The following is a 17,124-nucleotide window of genomic DNA, read 5'->3' as shown; positions in this document are numbered from 1 at the left end:
TTAATCATTCATCTGATGGCTAATCCCCATTCAACGGGACTAGATTTCTTTATTTCTCAGCTTAAAAAACTTGAAATGCAACACATAATACAATGCTGGTGGTCAAGTTACCATGTAGAGCAGATTTGCTGAAGCAACACGAGTCACCGCGCGTCATGTTTTACTTAGAAAGGGCAAACCGGAAGTTGCATGCATGATACACACTGCTCAATAGTGAGTATGAATCTCGACTTTCATATTACTAAGAAAAAAAAACGCAAGATCAATAGCACCTCAATGGGTGATCTAGATTCTCTTTAGCTTTGATTTTCTTTATTTGGTTAGGAAGCGTCCTAAGTGTATGACGGAAGCGTCTTAGAGCACTTCCTGTGTGTCGCTACACATGTCAACAAGCATGGCTGCCTCCTGCTCGCTCATGTGCTGTAAGGAAGAAACTGAGACCGAAAAAGCAGCTATAGGTAACTTCATGAACGTGTTGACGGCATAAATAACGCCAAGACGAATACTTAGATATCAAAACTCTGCGCTACCGTTACCACGTTATTATCGGAGGCCACATATATGAAACACGTGCTCATAAATACGTTTTAAACAGAACAAAAGTATGCCCACGTTGTCAATATATTCGCCGTTCGAATTCAGTAATCCTTTCTTGTCATTACTTTTCAGTTCGCTTTTCAAATGGCAACGTCAAAAATGCAGAGAAACTGGCGTTTTCCTTTTACAAGGACACGGATGAGACCAACCCCAGAAAAAAGCGCAGGAGAATCCTGGTATACACACGCACTCAAACAAAAGCACACTTAAATGTTAATGAGTTGAATGATGACAGCAAATGACCAATAGTATCTTTAGGTTTTTCATATTTTTAGGTTTTCATATAACCTAACATTGAGACGACTCTAAATGTTTGCTTGCTTTTCCTGGCTAGGTTGCTGAAACAGACAGATTAGCATATGCTGGACAGAATTTTGGAACAGCAGAACTAAAGTGCAACAATCTCTGCAAGTATGTGTACATGTCTTATTGAACTTTTTAAAGTAATAAAAGAAAACTAAATGAAGACTGTTTCTGTTTCAGGTACTATGTTGGGGTGTTGAACAAAAAGACCATGACGATGGAGCTGCACAATGCCCAGATATTCAACATGTGCCCAGTCATACCAGGTGAGATGTGTTGGAAATACACCTCACACTCCCTTATTCAGCATTCCTGCATCTGTAAATAACTTCTTTAATGGTAGCACAAACAATGAATAATATTAATAATGTATTATAAATGCACAATTCCCATTAGATGATGAGATACGGCTGCAACAATCTGCATCTAGAACACCAAGTGTTCTTCGAGCATGACCTTGGGTTTAACACACTGTAGTGTTCTTCACGTTAAGTGAAAACAGAGGATGACCTTCTTGCTTCTGTGTGAGTTTAAACTAATAGAACGGAACAACAGTGTCACATTAGTACACTAGTGGACAACACTTAACCAAGCTGACTCAATTGTCCCAACCAAAGTGACATTTAGAGTTAAAAGCTTTTTAGAATTATTTAAAGACCCATGTTAAACACATTTATGACAACACATCTGTCTGTTTGCTTCCTATGAATTGAAAAATTTACATTAGGTATTGTTGAGCAGACATTCTGACTTGTGTTGGACAAGACCATTTTTGACAATGTACTCTGCGAATGTTCAGCTTCAAGGTGTCACATGCAATAACTTTCACTCCCTCAGGAGAGACGACCCAGACAGAGAAGAACAAGGACGAGACAAGGTCTTACAGAGACAAGGTATGAACGCACACATATCTTGTTTTTATGCTGTGTGGGGACATTTCCCATCCTCTCCCCATAAACCTAACCATCCAAAACAAATGGCTCACCTTAACCAGAACTCTGAACCAAACTGAAACCAATTATAATGAGTTATTTTGAAGTCTTTCATCCTCAAATTAAGGCTTCACCTCATGGGGACCAGCCAAATGTCTCCACAAAGTCATACAGTCCTCACGATGGTTTTGTGCGGACCATATTTTACATTTTAGTGTTTTGTCACATCCTAGTTCATGCACAAAATGCCCTTCTAACTCTTAAGTCAGGTTTTTGACCAAGACATGTCAGTTTTATGTTTATAAATCACAGCAGAAATGGTTGAACAATTCAAAATGAAGTGATTCTCTCTCCATAGCTTCAATAATGATAACAGAAGTCTGTAACTGTCATACTGTTTACTGTAATACCTTAATGCCACAAAGGTGGGGCAGGTTTCAGTGAACTGTAGGGGCAAGGTTCTCTTATGCAAATGAGTCAAGCTGATGCCTGGTAAATAAGGTGAAATACAAGCAATAAGCAAAGCTAATGTATTGCATTCCCTCTAGGTGGACTCTCTTATTGAGGCATTTGGCACCACCAAGCAGAAGAGAGCGCTGAGCTCGCGGAGGCTGAACAGGGTAGGCAATGAAACTCTACAGCATGCAGTGACCAAGGCTGCGAACACGGTGATCAGCGAGAGGGGCTTGGAAGGCAAGTTTTATATTCTGTAGTGCAGTTGTTGGTTTCATGTCAGTGTGAGCTCTTGTTTGTGTCTCCTTTAGTTTTGAGGCAGGAAGTGGCTGACTCCGAGTCTCAGGCTGACCACCTGCTCCACCTGCCTCCCTGCAATGCTGACGCAGAGAAACCCGAGGATGTCTACGATTTCGACGAGCGTATCCTTCCCTCAGTCTGGGGATATCAGAAGACCCCGGGTGGTTTCGCACTAAATATTGTATGTTCGAGTGGTGCAGGATATGTATGCCAGATGTAAGACGGTGCTGCAGGTGACACAGAGGAGTTCAAGGTGGAGGTGGGACTGCACCAAGGCTTGGCTCTGAGCCCCTTCTTGTTTCCCATGGTGATGGACAGGTTGACAGATGAGGTTAGATAAGAAGCCCCTTGGATGATGATGTTTGCAGATGACATTGTGATTTGTGGTGAGAGCAGAGAGCAAGTGTAAGATAAGTCAGAGAGGTGACGGTGTGCCTTGAAGGAGAGAAATGAAGGTTAGTCGCAGTAAGACGGAATACATGTGTGTGAATGAGAGGGACCCAAGTGGACAGGTGAAGTTACAGGATGCAGAGATAAAGAAGGTGGTGGATTTTAAGTACTTAGGCTCAACTGTCCAGGGCGATGGAGAGTGTGAGAAAGATGTGAGGAAGCGGGTGCAGGCAGGATGGAATCATTGGAGAAAAGTGTCAGGTGCGCTGTCTAACAAAAGGGTGTCGGCAATGATGAAAGGAAAGGTGTACAAAACGGTGGTCAGGCCAGTAATGTTGTATGGTTTGGAAACGGTGGCACTGAGGAGCCAAAAGAAAAAGAAGGTAGTGATCAAAGTGTGCTGAGCCAAATGGCACTGAGGGCTCAGTCACACGAGGGTAAACGTGATGGGCTTTTGCTAAAAGTCTGGATTCTACAGTCATTTAGAGTTAAAACAAGACTTGAAGAACGAAGTTGAACCTTAATGCTGGTGTCAGTTCTGAGTCCCGCTGAGTTTGAAGCTCTTGAACAAGCTGGATCAAAGCTGCTGTCACTCACCCCTGAAGAGCTGCAGAAGATGAAGGATGAACGAAAGTGAGAGGCCTGACCAACTCAATACGTTTCCTCTGATGCGTTTCTCGTTTTTAAAGCTGTATGTGTTCAGTTGCCTCAGTGTTGTGGCCCACTTGGAGAACCTCCCTACAGCCACTAAAGCCCAGGAGAGAATATCCCGCTGTTCCTTTTACCTGTCTCTGCTGCTCAAACTGTCGCGACAGAAAAGCATTAGCCGCAAATGTGAGTCGACGTCAGATGAATGATAACCTCAGAACACGGTCAAGATATTTACAATGAATGTGTTTTGACAGTCGGTCAGGAGGAGGGCTGCCCTCGCATCATCCAGAACAAAATTCTAAGGAATTTCACCGTGGAATCCTTTAAGAATGGAAGGTAAGGTTATCAAACTCAAATCCTTATGGTGACGGAGCGAAGTTTCTGTGCCCCAGCTTTTTATAGGCAGCTAGCCCTTCCCCCAGTTGGGCTATAAAGATCTTTTGGTGAAGATTTGATGCCTGAAAGAGTTAAACCAAGAGCCAAGTCTCTTACAGGGATCTGCATGTACTCATAGAACATCAATGAACATCCATGTAACTAGTATATATATCCTTTCTTAGCTCACTGTGGGGACTTGGCGTTCACTCAACATTTTAGAGTTGTTGAATTTACATTGGTGCTTGCTGTCTTTAGACATAATATAAACCATTTTCTCATTTTATTTACATTCGAAAGATTCAGTTGTTGTACTGTATTGTGGGACATGTAGTATGAGTGGCAGGAGACAAGATTTGATGCATGTATATTTTATCACGTCTGAATGTGGCCCCAAGGCCTTGAGTTTGATATGCCTCCTCATAAACTGAAGTTTGTAGACAAACAATCGGAGTATTGTTTTGGTTTGACAACTTAAGTTTAAGGTTTGTCATTTGTGATATGGAGTTAAGAGGCTTTTTTTTTGATGACACTTTCTTATGTGCCATTCAGAGTCCAGAACATGGTGTCTTCCACAATGCAGTCCAAGTTGGCAACGTTCTGTCTGGCTCTCTTGCTGCACATGGGTCACATGACTGCAGATCTCACCTTACTGCACTGTGACTTGGGAATCAGCGAGACCAAGTAAGAAATAAAGTTCTCTTTCCGTCGAGCCAGTTCACATGAAATAGTGGCGTTATAACAGATCTTTGCTTTTCTTCCAGGCTAGTTGAAATGGCGAAATCAATGGGCCTGACTCTCAACAAAATGTCTCACAAAACAGGAGAGGAAAGGCTGGCAGAACACAGGACGGCCTCACTAGTTTTACCTCTGCTTAAATACGACCATTTCAAGGAGGGACGAAAACGCAAAAAGATGTCCTAGAGGAACTTGTGGTTCTGTAAAGAAAGACAAAGTTGAATCACACCTTTATTAAAGAAATAAAAAGGTGACACATCTGGAGGTTCTTCACCCAATAAAGCTACCAACATTCAAATGACAGGACTCTCAGCAAAGCAGTGAAACATCCACGCTTATCTGTACACGTCACATATTGCACACTGACACTATTCCACTGAGTATGTGCGGTTTTGGAATAAATATGCTGAAATTCCTCCATTAAAAGTTCAGACTTTATCTTTACACTCGAATGGAAAATGTTTGGGGTAGAAAAAGTTTGGCTCTGCTCTGTTGCATATACACAAAAAGTCCATGAAAGGCACAGTTATACTTAGTAGCACAGAGGGAGCAGACATTTTGATGCCTTTGACTATTAGGCCCAGTAAAAGTGCATGCAGGAGAAGATGATTAAAGCTTTTGTTAATACCACTCAGAGGACATTCATTCTAAAGCTCACACTGATCAGTGATGTGGCAGTTAAACAATAAAAACTTCTCAAACGAGAACTAGCTCCCTGCAGTATTTCTAATTGGCACATTCATTTCTTTTTGAACTCATTTGTCCGATCAGGTCAAAGAGGTATCGTGTGAGTATTTTCGTAATCGTGTTGACCTTAAGGCGAAGTCTCACTGTATGTTTAGGTGCTTTTGTTCTCATAGAATGCAGCAGAATACACTGCCGCCATGGCAACCACTCTCCACCGTCGCACTGATGCGGTTTGTCACAGAGTTGCCAAGTCGGGAAGGATATTGAGAAGAGGAGAGGCCAGCCATGGAACTAGGCAGGGGGCGAGGAAGAGGGTTTTTCAAAATCCAGGCAGGAGCAGATGCACAGCTGCAAAACACACACCACGCAGGAATGAAAGTTGCAACTTTGTTTCATAATGTTGGACATAAAATATAACAGAAAATGAGACAGGGAAAAAGGGCTTGAATTATTTTAACCACCCACTTCAAGACGTGTCTATACAGATGTCCAACAACGCATTACTATTATAGCACATACTATCATGGCTGCTGGTGTATCTAAAGCATCTGAAACCTGTGCAGCATGTAGATTGAATATTAGCCACTAGCATGTTATGAAAAAGGCTAATTAAATTCACCAGTCAAATTTTGCCTTATAGAAACATTTGACTAGCATTGGCGAAACAAACCCACCCTCAACTACAGCCTCAGTGGATGCCTGTAGTTTTGCTCAGCACAACAACATAAGCCCTCCTCATCTCATTCCAACTCCCACATTCAGTTTTCACTCAATTCTCTCCTTTTCATAAAAGCTGCGCGAGTTTGGTCGACTCATTACTCCGGCTCTTCATTTAAAGTTTATGAACTGGAAGAAAGCGCCTTCCAGAAATTCAACAGTCTGCATGTGCTGAGGAAGTGTTTTGTAAACATTTTAGCACATACAACTGTTTTTTAAGTAGTAACGGATACTTAAAGACTGTTTCCATTACATGATAGAGAGGGACAGACAGACAGACTGCATGCAAGCAAATTCCTAAGAATGTGCTTCGAAAAGTGATCGGTCTGATCCACTGTTGAGGCTTAAGATGGAAAAGGCCTTGGCTGGTGGACAGACATTGAAATGGAGTGGGGAAAAGAAAAGTTGAAGGAGATGACTGACCTACTGTCGTGCGTGAAAATACTGTTGTTGCGTATGACACAGGTATCATTTGCAGGATCAGCCAGCAGAAGATTGTTTTTGTGTCCTGGATGACCTTGGAATAGTTGATTGTCACGAACAGCTCCCTTAACTGGCCCGGAAACAGAGACGCCACAGCCTTGACATGGTTGCACACGGTTACGCAGAAGCTGGAATAATAGCAAAAGACCATTTCGATCACTTTATGCTCACAGTGTAATTCACAGAGTACACCGTACAGGGTTATGACAACAGAATGGCCACGTTCAATACAAATGTTTTTGACGCTCCAGATGTTAATATCGAAGAGGGAAGAAGCTTCTGTGCTTATCCTCACTCATTAAAACACCCAGCAACAATGACAGATTGTTCCATGTACAGTCAACAAAAAATATGCCGTTCATGTCTTTCTAACACTGGTTAGAAAATCTGTTTCAATAGTGAATAAGTCCGGGCCTTGCATGATTGATTGATTGTCAGAACCAGTTTTCTAACCAGGACTAAATCCCTGCCTGGAGCCGCCAGGGTGACTTTCTGGAGATAAAATTCACAATGTTTTGTTTGTAGCCTTCCTAGGTGTTTTGACAAAAAACTGTACTACGCCACAGTTATTCATTATTGTTAATTCATTACTGTAGTAACTGAGCAGGTCTATGTCTTCCAAATAACACCACCAGTGGGGAAACAAAAAGAGCTAATGATAGCCACGCCAGCGTGTCCTCATCCCAATCCCAATCATTCTTTTGGAAGATCTGGAAATACTGCCACAGGCAGGGGCAACATTGGATCCAAGAGAAAGCCTAATGCGTCAACACTGTCTACTGAGAATCTTGTCAGGTAGTTTTCTCCTTCAAATTCCACTCACTACTGGGCTTTTTAATGCCTTAAAAATAAAATGATGCCATGTACAGTTCCACCTCTTCATCCATACACAGCTTTGCGTAACCCTCTCCCCAACTATGTCAAAATATGAACGGGAAGTCTGAAATCTTTGGAGAGCTTCATCATGATTGATCAATAGTTTTTTTCCCTCAGAAAATCAAAGTACAGATTTATTTGCATCCTTAGTTTTAGCTGTAATTGAGTACCGAGTAACTTCTAATATCATTTCTTATCAGTTTCCCGTATGAAAATGTGTGGTACTGAACACAAGTCTCAGATACTGGAGGAGTCCACACAGGTGGTATATAATCTCTTCATTGCGTCCTGGGTCTGTGCCATGGCCTCCCCCCACATTGACATGTTTCAAACTCCTCCTCAGGGAGATTGCAGGAGGCATCTGGCTCCTCTCAATGCAGAGAGCTTAATACTCCCGGCAGAAACTGATTCCCCTCGCCTGTATCCGTGATCTATGTGGTTCATAGCATTACACCACATCTTTTCAGCAGACACTCAACCATAGATACAATAACAAGGCGCTACAAGTTAGTTATTAGTAGAAGTAACATCAAACTTACGACTACGGCCAGCAGATGATTTTTTTTTTTAATTCAATGTCTGGCACTGCAGCAAGTAGCAGCCCGGTACCGCGTACAACAGTTAGGGCAGCACAGTATCCCAGCATCTCACTCTCACACAGCCATCTACCACTACAGTAGTAGCTATAAGCCTTGCGTCGGCTATTTTGAATGGCATTCCACTTACGTCCAATCTGACTTACGACCGGTTGGTTGGATCCCGGCTGTAAGCATGATGTTACTTGTTCACATTGCGGCAGGCTTTGACCAGTCAAAGCAGAACTCTTTACTGCACATATCTGGTTACACCTGTCATGTCATCCCCATAAGGCACATTCCTTGACACTATAAAGAATTGTAAGTCAGCGTGCCTCACCTTAACATCAATATTTCCAGCCACTTGAATACCACAGCCACCGTTTCCAATGACATCATTCTCCACAATCTGCCCGTTGCCAAGGAAGTGAATGCCGTGGTTGCTGTTATCATAAACGCCATTACCACGCAGTTCCACACGGCAGTCCTTCTCCACTGTCACGCCACCTCTGCCATTCTTGAGGATGCAGTTGGTAACCAGTCGGGTCAGCTGGCAGCTCTGCAGCACTCCGATGCCAGTCCCCCGATTGTTGTTCACCATGTTGGCAAACACGTTGAGTGGTTCACTGCTCTTCACATAAAGCCCGACTGCTGCACATATTGTTCAGATTAGAAATACAAAGAGACCATCAGTTTCAAACATCAAGTTCAAATTCAGGATCAGAGTCAAAATCAGCAGAGTCTCTCACCGCCGTTGTAACTCAGGCAGTTGTTCTCGACCAGGGCCACACTGACAGAACGGCTGCTTGAGTTGTGCTCATCCTCACTGTCCTCATCATTCTCCCAGGCGAACAGTTCCCTCTCCTCATGCATATTTTCTTGTTCTTCTCGTCCTTCTTCTTCCACTCCAATTTCATCTCTTCCTATCCATTCCTGGCCATTCCAGTTCCCCTCCCGAGCCTCAATGTTCTCCATGTCCTTCCTGCAGAACACTGCCAATCCATACATGCAGTTATGGGTGATGAAGTTTCCCAGGAGCTGTGGAAGGCTGGAGGACATCACCCACACGCCACAGCCTTTGTTGCCTTCACAACAATAAAAGCAGGAATTACAAATAAATTCAAAAGCAGTATGAACAAATACTGAAACGCGTCATACAGTACACGTGGTTGCCTTCTATCAGCCCACGGCCTCGCTCTCCCACCACAACACCATCTGAGTATCCGTTACAGATGTAGTTGTTCCTCAGGATGGGGTCTCCCCCTCGACGGATGTCCACGCCACCCCACTGGTTCTTTTTGATGACATTCTCTACAACAAAAATGTGCATCAGATACTCACAAGTGGTGCTCTTCTTCAATCTTCAAAAGTATTATCATTTTAAATACCAAGTCACACACCTACTATTATTCCTCTTCCATTCTCGTTTATGGCAATACCTGCGGCCAGGCCTTGAGAGATATGGTTTCCACTTCAATGAAAAACAAAACAAAAAAACGAAAACACAGCCATTAATAAATGCTACGCAAAGCTCTGCCGGCAGGAAACTAAGGCCGTGCAATTCATCGAAAAGCGATATGGATGATGGCTTCCCTGGATTATGAATCGAGATGACTGTTATAAAATGATTGATGTCCTGCACACCCCACTCACGTATTGCTTACAATCTCCCCTGTGGTGCTCCGGCCCACCCCCCGACACCAACAGTTGTTTTGTATTTAATCACACGTGCGTAGATAAGTGGACATCAGCCAAACACTCACTTTCACCATTCGACATTCTAACAGGACGGACAGTAGCGGCCGCTCCACAGAGCTGAGATGGTGAGGCAGCACAGCTTCTATCTTCAAAAGCAGCTTGATGTTCCACATGTGTCATAGGGCTTTGTTGGACTCCATTGGAAAATAGAGGTTTTATAATCACATTCCAATATTTATTACAAGACTGATCAAAATGAAGTTGAAGCTGTGAGCACACGCGTCAACATCAGAGTGGAAGTGCTGCAGTGATAAAGCTCTACGTTCCTTGACGTGTGCTATCCTCTATGCTGAAGTAAACTTACTTTCTTCATCCATCAATGCAGTCTAGTTTACTGTCCATCATCATGGCTGTTTTGATGTTTTCGTAGTAGTCCACACACAATGAATCTGTTATTTACATCAGTTACTATTCTTTTCTGTAATTAATCAAAATTTATCTCCTAAAGTCCCATCCCTAGTTTTTGTGACTCCTTTAACCCTCAAAGGCACAAAAAAAAAAGTTTTTTTTTCATATGTTGTCATTTTTATGTCATTTATTTGATTTAATATTCAATAAAGTTAAAAATAACGGCGATTTCAATTTGAATCAAACTATTCCTGACTATGATTTTTGCCATAACTGCACTGCCCTACATGTAATGTGATAATTGTATTGGACAATTTGTGTAAAAACATTAAATAGAGGTGCCTTTGCAGCCAAAAATAGGATGAAGTGAACCAGCAGTGCTTGCTTGGGTGGCGTACAAAACTGAGGAGTCGAGGAGTAAAGCCACTGCTTCTCAGAGGAGAAGGTTGCCATCAACTACTTGATTTATATATTATCCATGAAGGACAAGGAGAGAGAGCAACACAAGGCGGATGAGACTGGAGAGGTCTTCAGATGCCTCAGTCAGATGAGACAAAGACAAGCACAAACCTGACACCACACAAACACCCCATCAAAGATATCACTTAGTCAAGCATGTGAAGAGAGCCTGGTTAATAACTTGTGATCTGCTCACCATTCCACAAAGCCGCTCCGCACAATGAGCCTGAAAGCAAAGGACTCCTTGACTTACCTGACAACAGGATTCCCACCGAAGAGAATGTATACTCCAGCCTCCTTATTGTTGTAAATGCGATTGCTCCGAACTGAGCCCTTTCCATTGCCGAGGACAACAACACCGGATCGTAGCCCACTGTGGATTTTGTTACACTGAGGAAGGAAAATTATGTTATATGAGTAAAATTACAGAGCTAAATTATTATTGTTATCACTTTTGTGGAACAAGTGGAACATTGGGACACAGATGTTGGACACAGTCATTTGTCGTCAGACCTCTTGAATCTTGTGTTATGTCGCCAATGTTCTGAATCACACACGCGTTTGATAGTGGTTACCCACCACGATGATAGGGTTCGCCCCCTTGCGGATGTCAAGTCCCGCCTCCCCGTTGGAGTGGATGTCATTTTCAGCGATGAATCCTTGAGCAGAGAGTCGCAGGAAGACGCCCGATGCTCGGCACTTGCACACTTCATTTCTAAGCATCACAATCTGAGGGGGAAAAACACATGTCCTTGAATAACATGAAAACCTTTAGAGACCAACTATTGGAGGAAGAGATATTTACAACAGAGTTCTGTATACAGCGGACGCCGTAGTTCAGTCCACGGAAAATATTGTCCTCCAGTCGTGCCTGTGCGTAGTTGGAGAGATAGACACCACCTTTTCCATCTCTGAAAAGAGAGCGGCGGACGATGCAGCCGAGAACTGAGGTAACAAACCGCAGAGCTTCTGGGTCCCTGTCTAGTTCCTGCTGGAGTGTGAGGAGTTCCAGTGTCACAGATGGGGGCTCAGGGGTTGAGGCAACAGGTAAGGAGCCATCCGAGGCAGGCTTGAGTAAGTGGGATAGGCCATGCTGGTCGCACTGTATTTTATAATTCAGTGTAACCGACTTCTTTATTTTCTCCCTGTCTTCCTCCTCCAGACTTTTCTCTCCATCGCTACATCTGTCTTCGATCACCGTGCACTGTCCCGCAGCGTCATTCCTCCCCTGCCAGACTTCGATTTTACTATCAGCCTTTTTATCACCATGAACTTCAGGGTCCGCGGTAACTTGAGCCTGCAGGCCAGTGTGTCGGAGAGGTTTGTTTACAGACAAATCACATGGGAAATTCCGCACCAGTGCGGCCAAATATTTACAAGCCCAATTTCTTTCAGAAACAAGAGGACCCTCCACGGTAATGGAGGCTGTGTCACTTCCAGAGAAGTCGCAGCTGTCGAATAAACTGAGGACAACACCGGCTAAATGAACGGAGCTGCCCTGGGAGAAGGAGCAGAAGCGGGCCTGGCAGGTTCCTGGCCCTCGGACTTGCAGTTGGGCCCCTTCGAAGTTGCAGTTATCAAGCTGGACGTGACCCCATGATGTCTGAAACAGAAGCATTTAACATTCAAATCACACATTTTTTGCAGTGAGACAGTTGATTCATAAAATTACTCCACAAAAAAATCTATCTGTTGATAGTAAATAGTAAATGTAGTAAATGTGGTTGACTAGAAGTAACCAAAGGTTCCTCGACTTCATTGAGGGAATGCGTTTGCTTGTCATTACTTTACCTTGTAGACCACAGTTGAGAACCAGGGTGGCATAAAGACCAGATTACACAGCCGGGCTGTTGGGCATTGTTGCTCCATGCACACCAGGAGAGACACTTCACCAAGAGACCCCAGCCCAACCAGCTCCACAGGCACCTTCAGAAAGATTTCGGCAGGCTCCTCATACACCCCCGGATGGAGGACCAGGCGGTCATACGGCCCGACCATACCAAGAGCACCTCGCACAGTTTCATACTCGCACCCCGGACCAACATGCCAAACTCTGCGATTCTTTCTACGTTTGAAAAGGTGTAGACAGGCAGACGCCTGGTGATCGGGTCCATTTTGAGTCCAAGTGCGGGTTACCATGGTGTGCAGTTTGAGGGCCTCCCTCCAGGAAGGGGGCTCCTGTTCAGGCTGACTGGGCCAGTTGGGATGTCTGCACTCAGGGCATCGCAGGCAGAGTTGTCTCCAACGCGTGTTGTCCAGGGAGAGGACCAGTTCCCTCCAGGACCTACACACCTGGCAGCATCGACCCAGATCAGGGAGGGGGAGATAGGCCAAGATCACCCTCCACAGCTCCACAGGCAGGCAGCCCACCTCCATGGCAACAGCGAGAACTGGGAAGTCCGCGGTGGGAGGGGAACCTGGACGAGTTAAAGAAACAGTAACTGTGAGCTGCAACCATTTAAAGCCGAATAAACAAGACAGCAAAACAAACCTAGCTTGTTTATAAAACACACCAGTGCAGGGAAACTTGTCGTTCACCATCTCAAGCATCCTTCTAACCACCTCCTCAGTCATATAACTGCGAACCAATGAAAACCAACCCTCGTGATTTTAGTATACCATCGTATGAAAACACTTTTTACAACAACTAGATATGTGTTTCGAGGCTTGTGAGCAACACAGCAGCATGACGCCAGCACGACCCTTACCTCTCATCTGTGTAGCTGGATGATCAAGTTAGCATCATGGGCTAAATATTGGTAGCGGTGACGTCATATCGCTACTGTCTAGATGCCAAACCCAAGCGACGACGGAGCACAAGTCAGTCCGTCGTGTAAACATTGTAAAACCGCGGAGACGCACTCCATAATCAGCACACTCATATTTCGTCGATGAGGGTGATGACGGAAGTCGACACTTCACAATAAGAGAGCTTTTTGTCTATATCCGGGGGAAAGTGAGACACAGAATACTGACATATATTTTCCCTAAAATTGTAATAAACATCAATGATGTGTGCGCGTGTGCTCAGAATAGAATAAAGTAGAACGAAAACAAAAAATGAATTATTTAACTTGAAGTGTTTGCTCCAGAAATAAACGATGATGTTTGTCGATTGGGCATCGTGCTATAATTATTCATTGTTCACTTTGAACTTGCAATATCTATTTTAGTCAGCAGATGGGAGTGTTGCAAAGTCTTCACACACGTGCCGTCACAGACGGCAGATATTCGTTAGGAGAGGCTTCTCTACGATCAAATGAAGCGCTTTTGTCTCAAAAGAAGACATATAAGACAGTTATAACACAGCGCTCCTTTGTAGACTCAAATAGCAAACAATCTAATTCATGTTTTTGTTGTTGTCTCTCTCAGTGAATGCATAGTGGGGCTCTATTCTGTATGATCTATTCTGTATGAACCAGTTACCCAAAGAAAAAGTGAAAAGCTCTAAATGTCAAGCCAAACTATGTGAGGCAGTGTGTGTGATTCGATTCTGAGGAGACCTTCCAGAGTTGCAGTACAGACACAGGTGAGAGTAAATCCAGCAGGCTTGTAGAGGCTTGACAAGGAACGTCACCGGAAGCTATAATATGCAAGTAGAATGTAAATGCAGTCACAACTTCTCACAAAAGACATGCGTAAGAGGCAAAAAAAAAGGATCCGCACTTGTGCTCCTCCTACTTCCCCATGCGTGTTCCAACTTTCCTGACACTTCCCAGAAGTTGTTAGAGACTTTCTCCCTCCTGCACTTCCTGTATTTCAACAATCTGGGGTGGCCTCACCTAAACGCTGTGGTCACATGGATGCTACTGTAGACTGCTGAGTAGTTCCAGTTTCTCATGTTACTGCTCGAGCATAAAAAAACCCAGCAGCAAGATTGTGAGCAGGCCATGATTCACTCCTGACTTTCCCAGCGCCTGGTTTCCACCTCCTCGCTGTTGAGTGTCTGTTATCTACGCCTTACCTGAGCAGCAAACAACAGGCCAGAGTATCGCTGAAACTTGACGCTGCGGTGTCATGTTTTCAGAGCTCCTTCCTTGTGTCAAAACTGTTTTCTCTTTTGATTTTACTCTTCACGTTGTTGTCGGTGCCAAATACTGCCTGTGATAGAAGACTCCTTACTGTCATATTAATCTGAATGAACTGTACATTTATATAAGTCAAAGGAGAAAGCTCCTACAAAGACTGGGTGACCAGATTTACAATTGAAACTAAGTTTGCTCTCAATTGGAACAACTTCTAGATTTAGATGTATCACAATATCTGAGCTTGATCAGAATGATGCAACAAACCTCAGAGCTTCTGGGTCCCGGTCCAGCCACTGCTGAAGTGTGAGGAGTTCCAGTGTCACAGGTGGAGCCACAAGATTCAAGTGAGTGGCATTGGTCATGCTGGTCACCCCCTATTTCATAATTCAGGGTGAACAACTTTGTTATTTTCTCTCCATTGCTGCATCATCACTGCCCCTCATTCCTCATTGGCATTGTCAATTCAAGTCTGCTATCATCATGTTTATCAGCATGAACTCTGAGGTCTGTAGCCAGTGTAATGGACACTTTGTTTACAGACAAATCACATGGGAAATTCCCGCTAGTGTGGCTAAATATTTACAAGCTGGCTTTCTTTCCAAGACCAGAGACCCGTCCACTCTGACCGAGGCTCCCAGAGAAGAGGCTCTATAAACTGAGCACACCAAGGAAACAGGGACGCTCTGGCTCTGTCACTTGCAGTTGTGCTGTTTTGAAGCTGGATGTTTCTCCATGATCAGGAGCATCAACATGCAATTCAAACCTGTTTCTTTTAACTCTTGAACGTTGCCATGATGCTACTAAAATGGAATAGGATAAACAATCTCCATTGAGTCTTTTGATTACTCCACAAGGAAATCTATATAATAACACAATTCCTCAGCTTTAAATCAACTTTGGCAAGTTACAATATTAATTGGACCATTAAAATTAAATCAATGCTCAATTCAAAAGGATCAAGTGACAAATTGAACTTCTGTTTGTATTAATTCCTTAAATGAAAATAAAAGTGTTCGTGAGGAGGGAAAAACTTAAGTTGTTCTCAAATATAGTGTTGAAATTGAAAATGTGTTGTATGTCTCTTATTCAAATGTTTATATAATCTAAAATAAAGATGTTATTGGCTCAATCTGGTTTTTTGACTGTTTTGAGTGGATTTACACAGTGCGGGTCAAACCGCAACATAATCAATGTCATTTATTTTTCAACATAATATAAGGGTTAAATTGTGTTCCTTTGAATGGACAGCAGTATATACACTATAGTACATAGCCTTGTTGTCTGTACAAGTTCCATTTTATACAGCTGTTCATGCTGCATAAAAGGCACCCACTGCCTTTAAGCAGCCTAAACAACAACATAAACAAGACAAATGTAGGATGTTACATCAAAGGAATCAAATTTCTATGATGTAAAAATGATGATTAGATTTGGTAGTAATTCTTTTAATGACAAGAATGTATTTATCATGTAAAAAAATACCCAACGTCGGTGATATTTAAGTCTGAATTTATGTGTGTGTATCACAGTATTGGAGCTTGATCGGAGCCTCAGGAGAAGACACAACCGCAGACACAGATACAGCTGCTCTCATGAGACCTACACAAGAGACGCTGGTTCAGTATTGACAAATGTTTCGGAGCTGGTGGGAGGCCACTGCTCAGACCCAGCACCACATTCATAATTTCTCTATGATTACACATATCACACATGATTCTACAGAAAAAGTGCTTTCCATTACTTTCCAAAGTGCAACAGGGATTTTTTGAGGAACGTCAGCCATGAAAGCTTTCATAATACTTCCTTGATGGGCTTGTGAAACAGCCTGGCCTGTTTCCTCTGTTCCATGTGTGATTCTGGTGAAAAAAAAAAAAAAAAAAAAAAAAAAAAAAGATGAGCCAATACTCAATTCAGCAAAAACAGCTTTAAATGACGCACTTTTATGAAATGACTTCAGTTTCACAGTCGTCTACAAAAGACTACTTCTTCTCAGCAGGTTCGGAAAGTGTTATATAACCTCAAATGAATCAACCTACCGACACCAGTTTCACCTGTCCAACAGTGGCTGTCATCAAATACAGTCATTTGAGGAATGATGAACAATGATTGTGTCAAAACCACAATATGAACCCACTATTTCTTCATACTTCCTGTTCCTGTGGTGAGCGAAGGTGACGTGCTGCGCGTGTCCCGGGGCATGTGCGGACACGCTGGCGTTGTGTGTCAGACTCCAGTCATTTGAAAGTTTTTGGCACGTCACCCAACAGTCCCTTTAGTATGCACAAGTGATGAGCAACAACTTTAGACAATGTACTACCTCACTTTGACAGATCATGGATGTTTTATTGATTATTTAGCACAACTCTCTTTGGCATGTAGCATGCATGTGTGTGTTTTTCAGATATAGTTTCTTGTTACCAATACCAACCTTGATGTTGGACTCTTAGGTGCGAG

The 17,124-nt window shown here is 43.2% G+C and overlaps 2 protein-coding genes across 8 annotated transcripts; one reads left to right on the top strand and one right to left on the bottom strand.

Annotated features, from left to right (window-relative positions):
- Positions 1 to 380: 380 nt before the first annotated feature.
- Positions 381 to 5,165, top strand: LOC128754472 (DNA-directed RNA polymerase I subunit RPA49-like). The gene is made up of 12 exons (XM_053857116.1): positions 381 to 458; positions 670 to 773; positions 932 to 1,008; positions 1,081 to 1,166; positions 1,738 to 1,793; positions 2,381 to 2,525; positions 2,597 to 2,707; positions 3,512 to 3,608; positions 3,679 to 3,809; positions 3,881 to 3,962; positions 4,554 to 4,685; positions 4,766 to 5,165. The coding sequence occupies exons 1-12, from the start codon at positions 383 to 385 to the stop codon at positions 4,923 to 4,925; spliced, it is 1,257 nt and encodes a 418-aa protein (XP_053713091.1). The 5' UTR covers positions 381 to 382; the 3' UTR covers positions 4,926 to 5,165.
- LOC128754471 (F-box only protein 10-like) lies at positions 4,946 to 15,134 on the bottom strand. 7 transcript variants are annotated; one of them, XM_053857110.1, is made up of 12 exons: positions 13,351 to 13,546; positions 13,156 to 13,220; positions 12,434 to 13,059; positions 11,448 to 12,245; positions 11,222 to 11,371; positions 10,896 to 11,032; positions 9,478 to 9,548; positions 9,236 to 9,388; positions 8,827 to 9,162; positions 8,418 to 8,725; positions 6,567 to 6,754; positions 4,946 to 5,774 (listed from the first exon to the last, which is right to left on the bottom strand). In XM_053857110.1, exons 2-12 carry the CDS (start codon positions 13,214 to 13,216, stop codon positions 5,594 to 5,596), a joined length of 3,009 nt encoding a protein of 1,002 aa, XP_053713085.1. In that variant the 5' UTR covers positions 13,217 to 13,220; positions 13,351 to 13,546; the 3' UTR covers positions 4,946 to 5,593. The 7 variants fall into 7 exon arrangements, with proteins under 7 accessions (XP_053713085.1, XP_053713084.1, XP_053713087.1 ...); XM_053857109.1 differs by having other exon boundaries at positions 4,954 to 5,774; positions 8,418 to 8,728; XM_053857112.1 differs by having other exon boundaries at positions 4,955 to 5,774; positions 8,418 to 8,728; positions 13,134 to 13,220.
- Between the last annotated feature and the right edge of the window lie 1,990 nt (positions 15,135 to 17,124).

The sequence above is a fragment of the Synchiropus splendidus genome, chromosome 2 (assembly GCF_027744825.2).
Source record: "Synchiropus splendidus isolate RoL2022-P1 chromosome 2, RoL_Sspl_1.0, whole genome shotgun sequence".
Classification (NCBI taxonomy): domain Eukaryota; kingdom Metazoa; phylum Chordata; class Actinopteri; order Syngnathiformes; family Callionymidae; genus Synchiropus; species Synchiropus splendidus.
Note: the sequence above shows the minus strand (reverse complement) of the source record. Positions and strands in the feature narration are given on the sequence as shown.

Bases quoted from the DNA above. Each gene is read 5' to 3' on its own strand.
- LOC128754472 (XM_053857116.1), top strand. From the start codon at position 383: ATGTCAACAAGCATGGCTGCCTCCTGCTCGCTCATGTGCTGTAAGGAA. The intron at 1,167-1,737 runs GTGAGATGTGTT...TCACTCCCTCAG, and splicing joins CATGTGCCCAGTCATACCAG to GAGAGACGACCCAGACAGAG. The intron at 3,609-3,678 runs GTGAGAGGCCTG...GTATGTGTTCAG, and splicing joins AAGATGAAGGATGAACGAAA to TTGCCTCAGTGTTGTGGCCC.
- LOC128754471 (XM_053857109.1), bottom strand. From the start codon at position 13,216: ATGACTGAGGAGGTGGTTAGAAGGATGCTTGAGATGGTGAACGACAAG. The intron at 11,372-11,447 runs GTAAATATCTCT...TTTCCCCCTCAG, and splicing joins GCTGTATACAGAACTCTGTT to ATTGTGATGCTTAGAAATGA. The intron at 5,775-6,566 runs GTCAGTCATCTC...TGTGTTTTGCAG, and splicing joins ATTTTCACGCACGACAGTAG to CTGTGCATCTGCTCCTGCCT.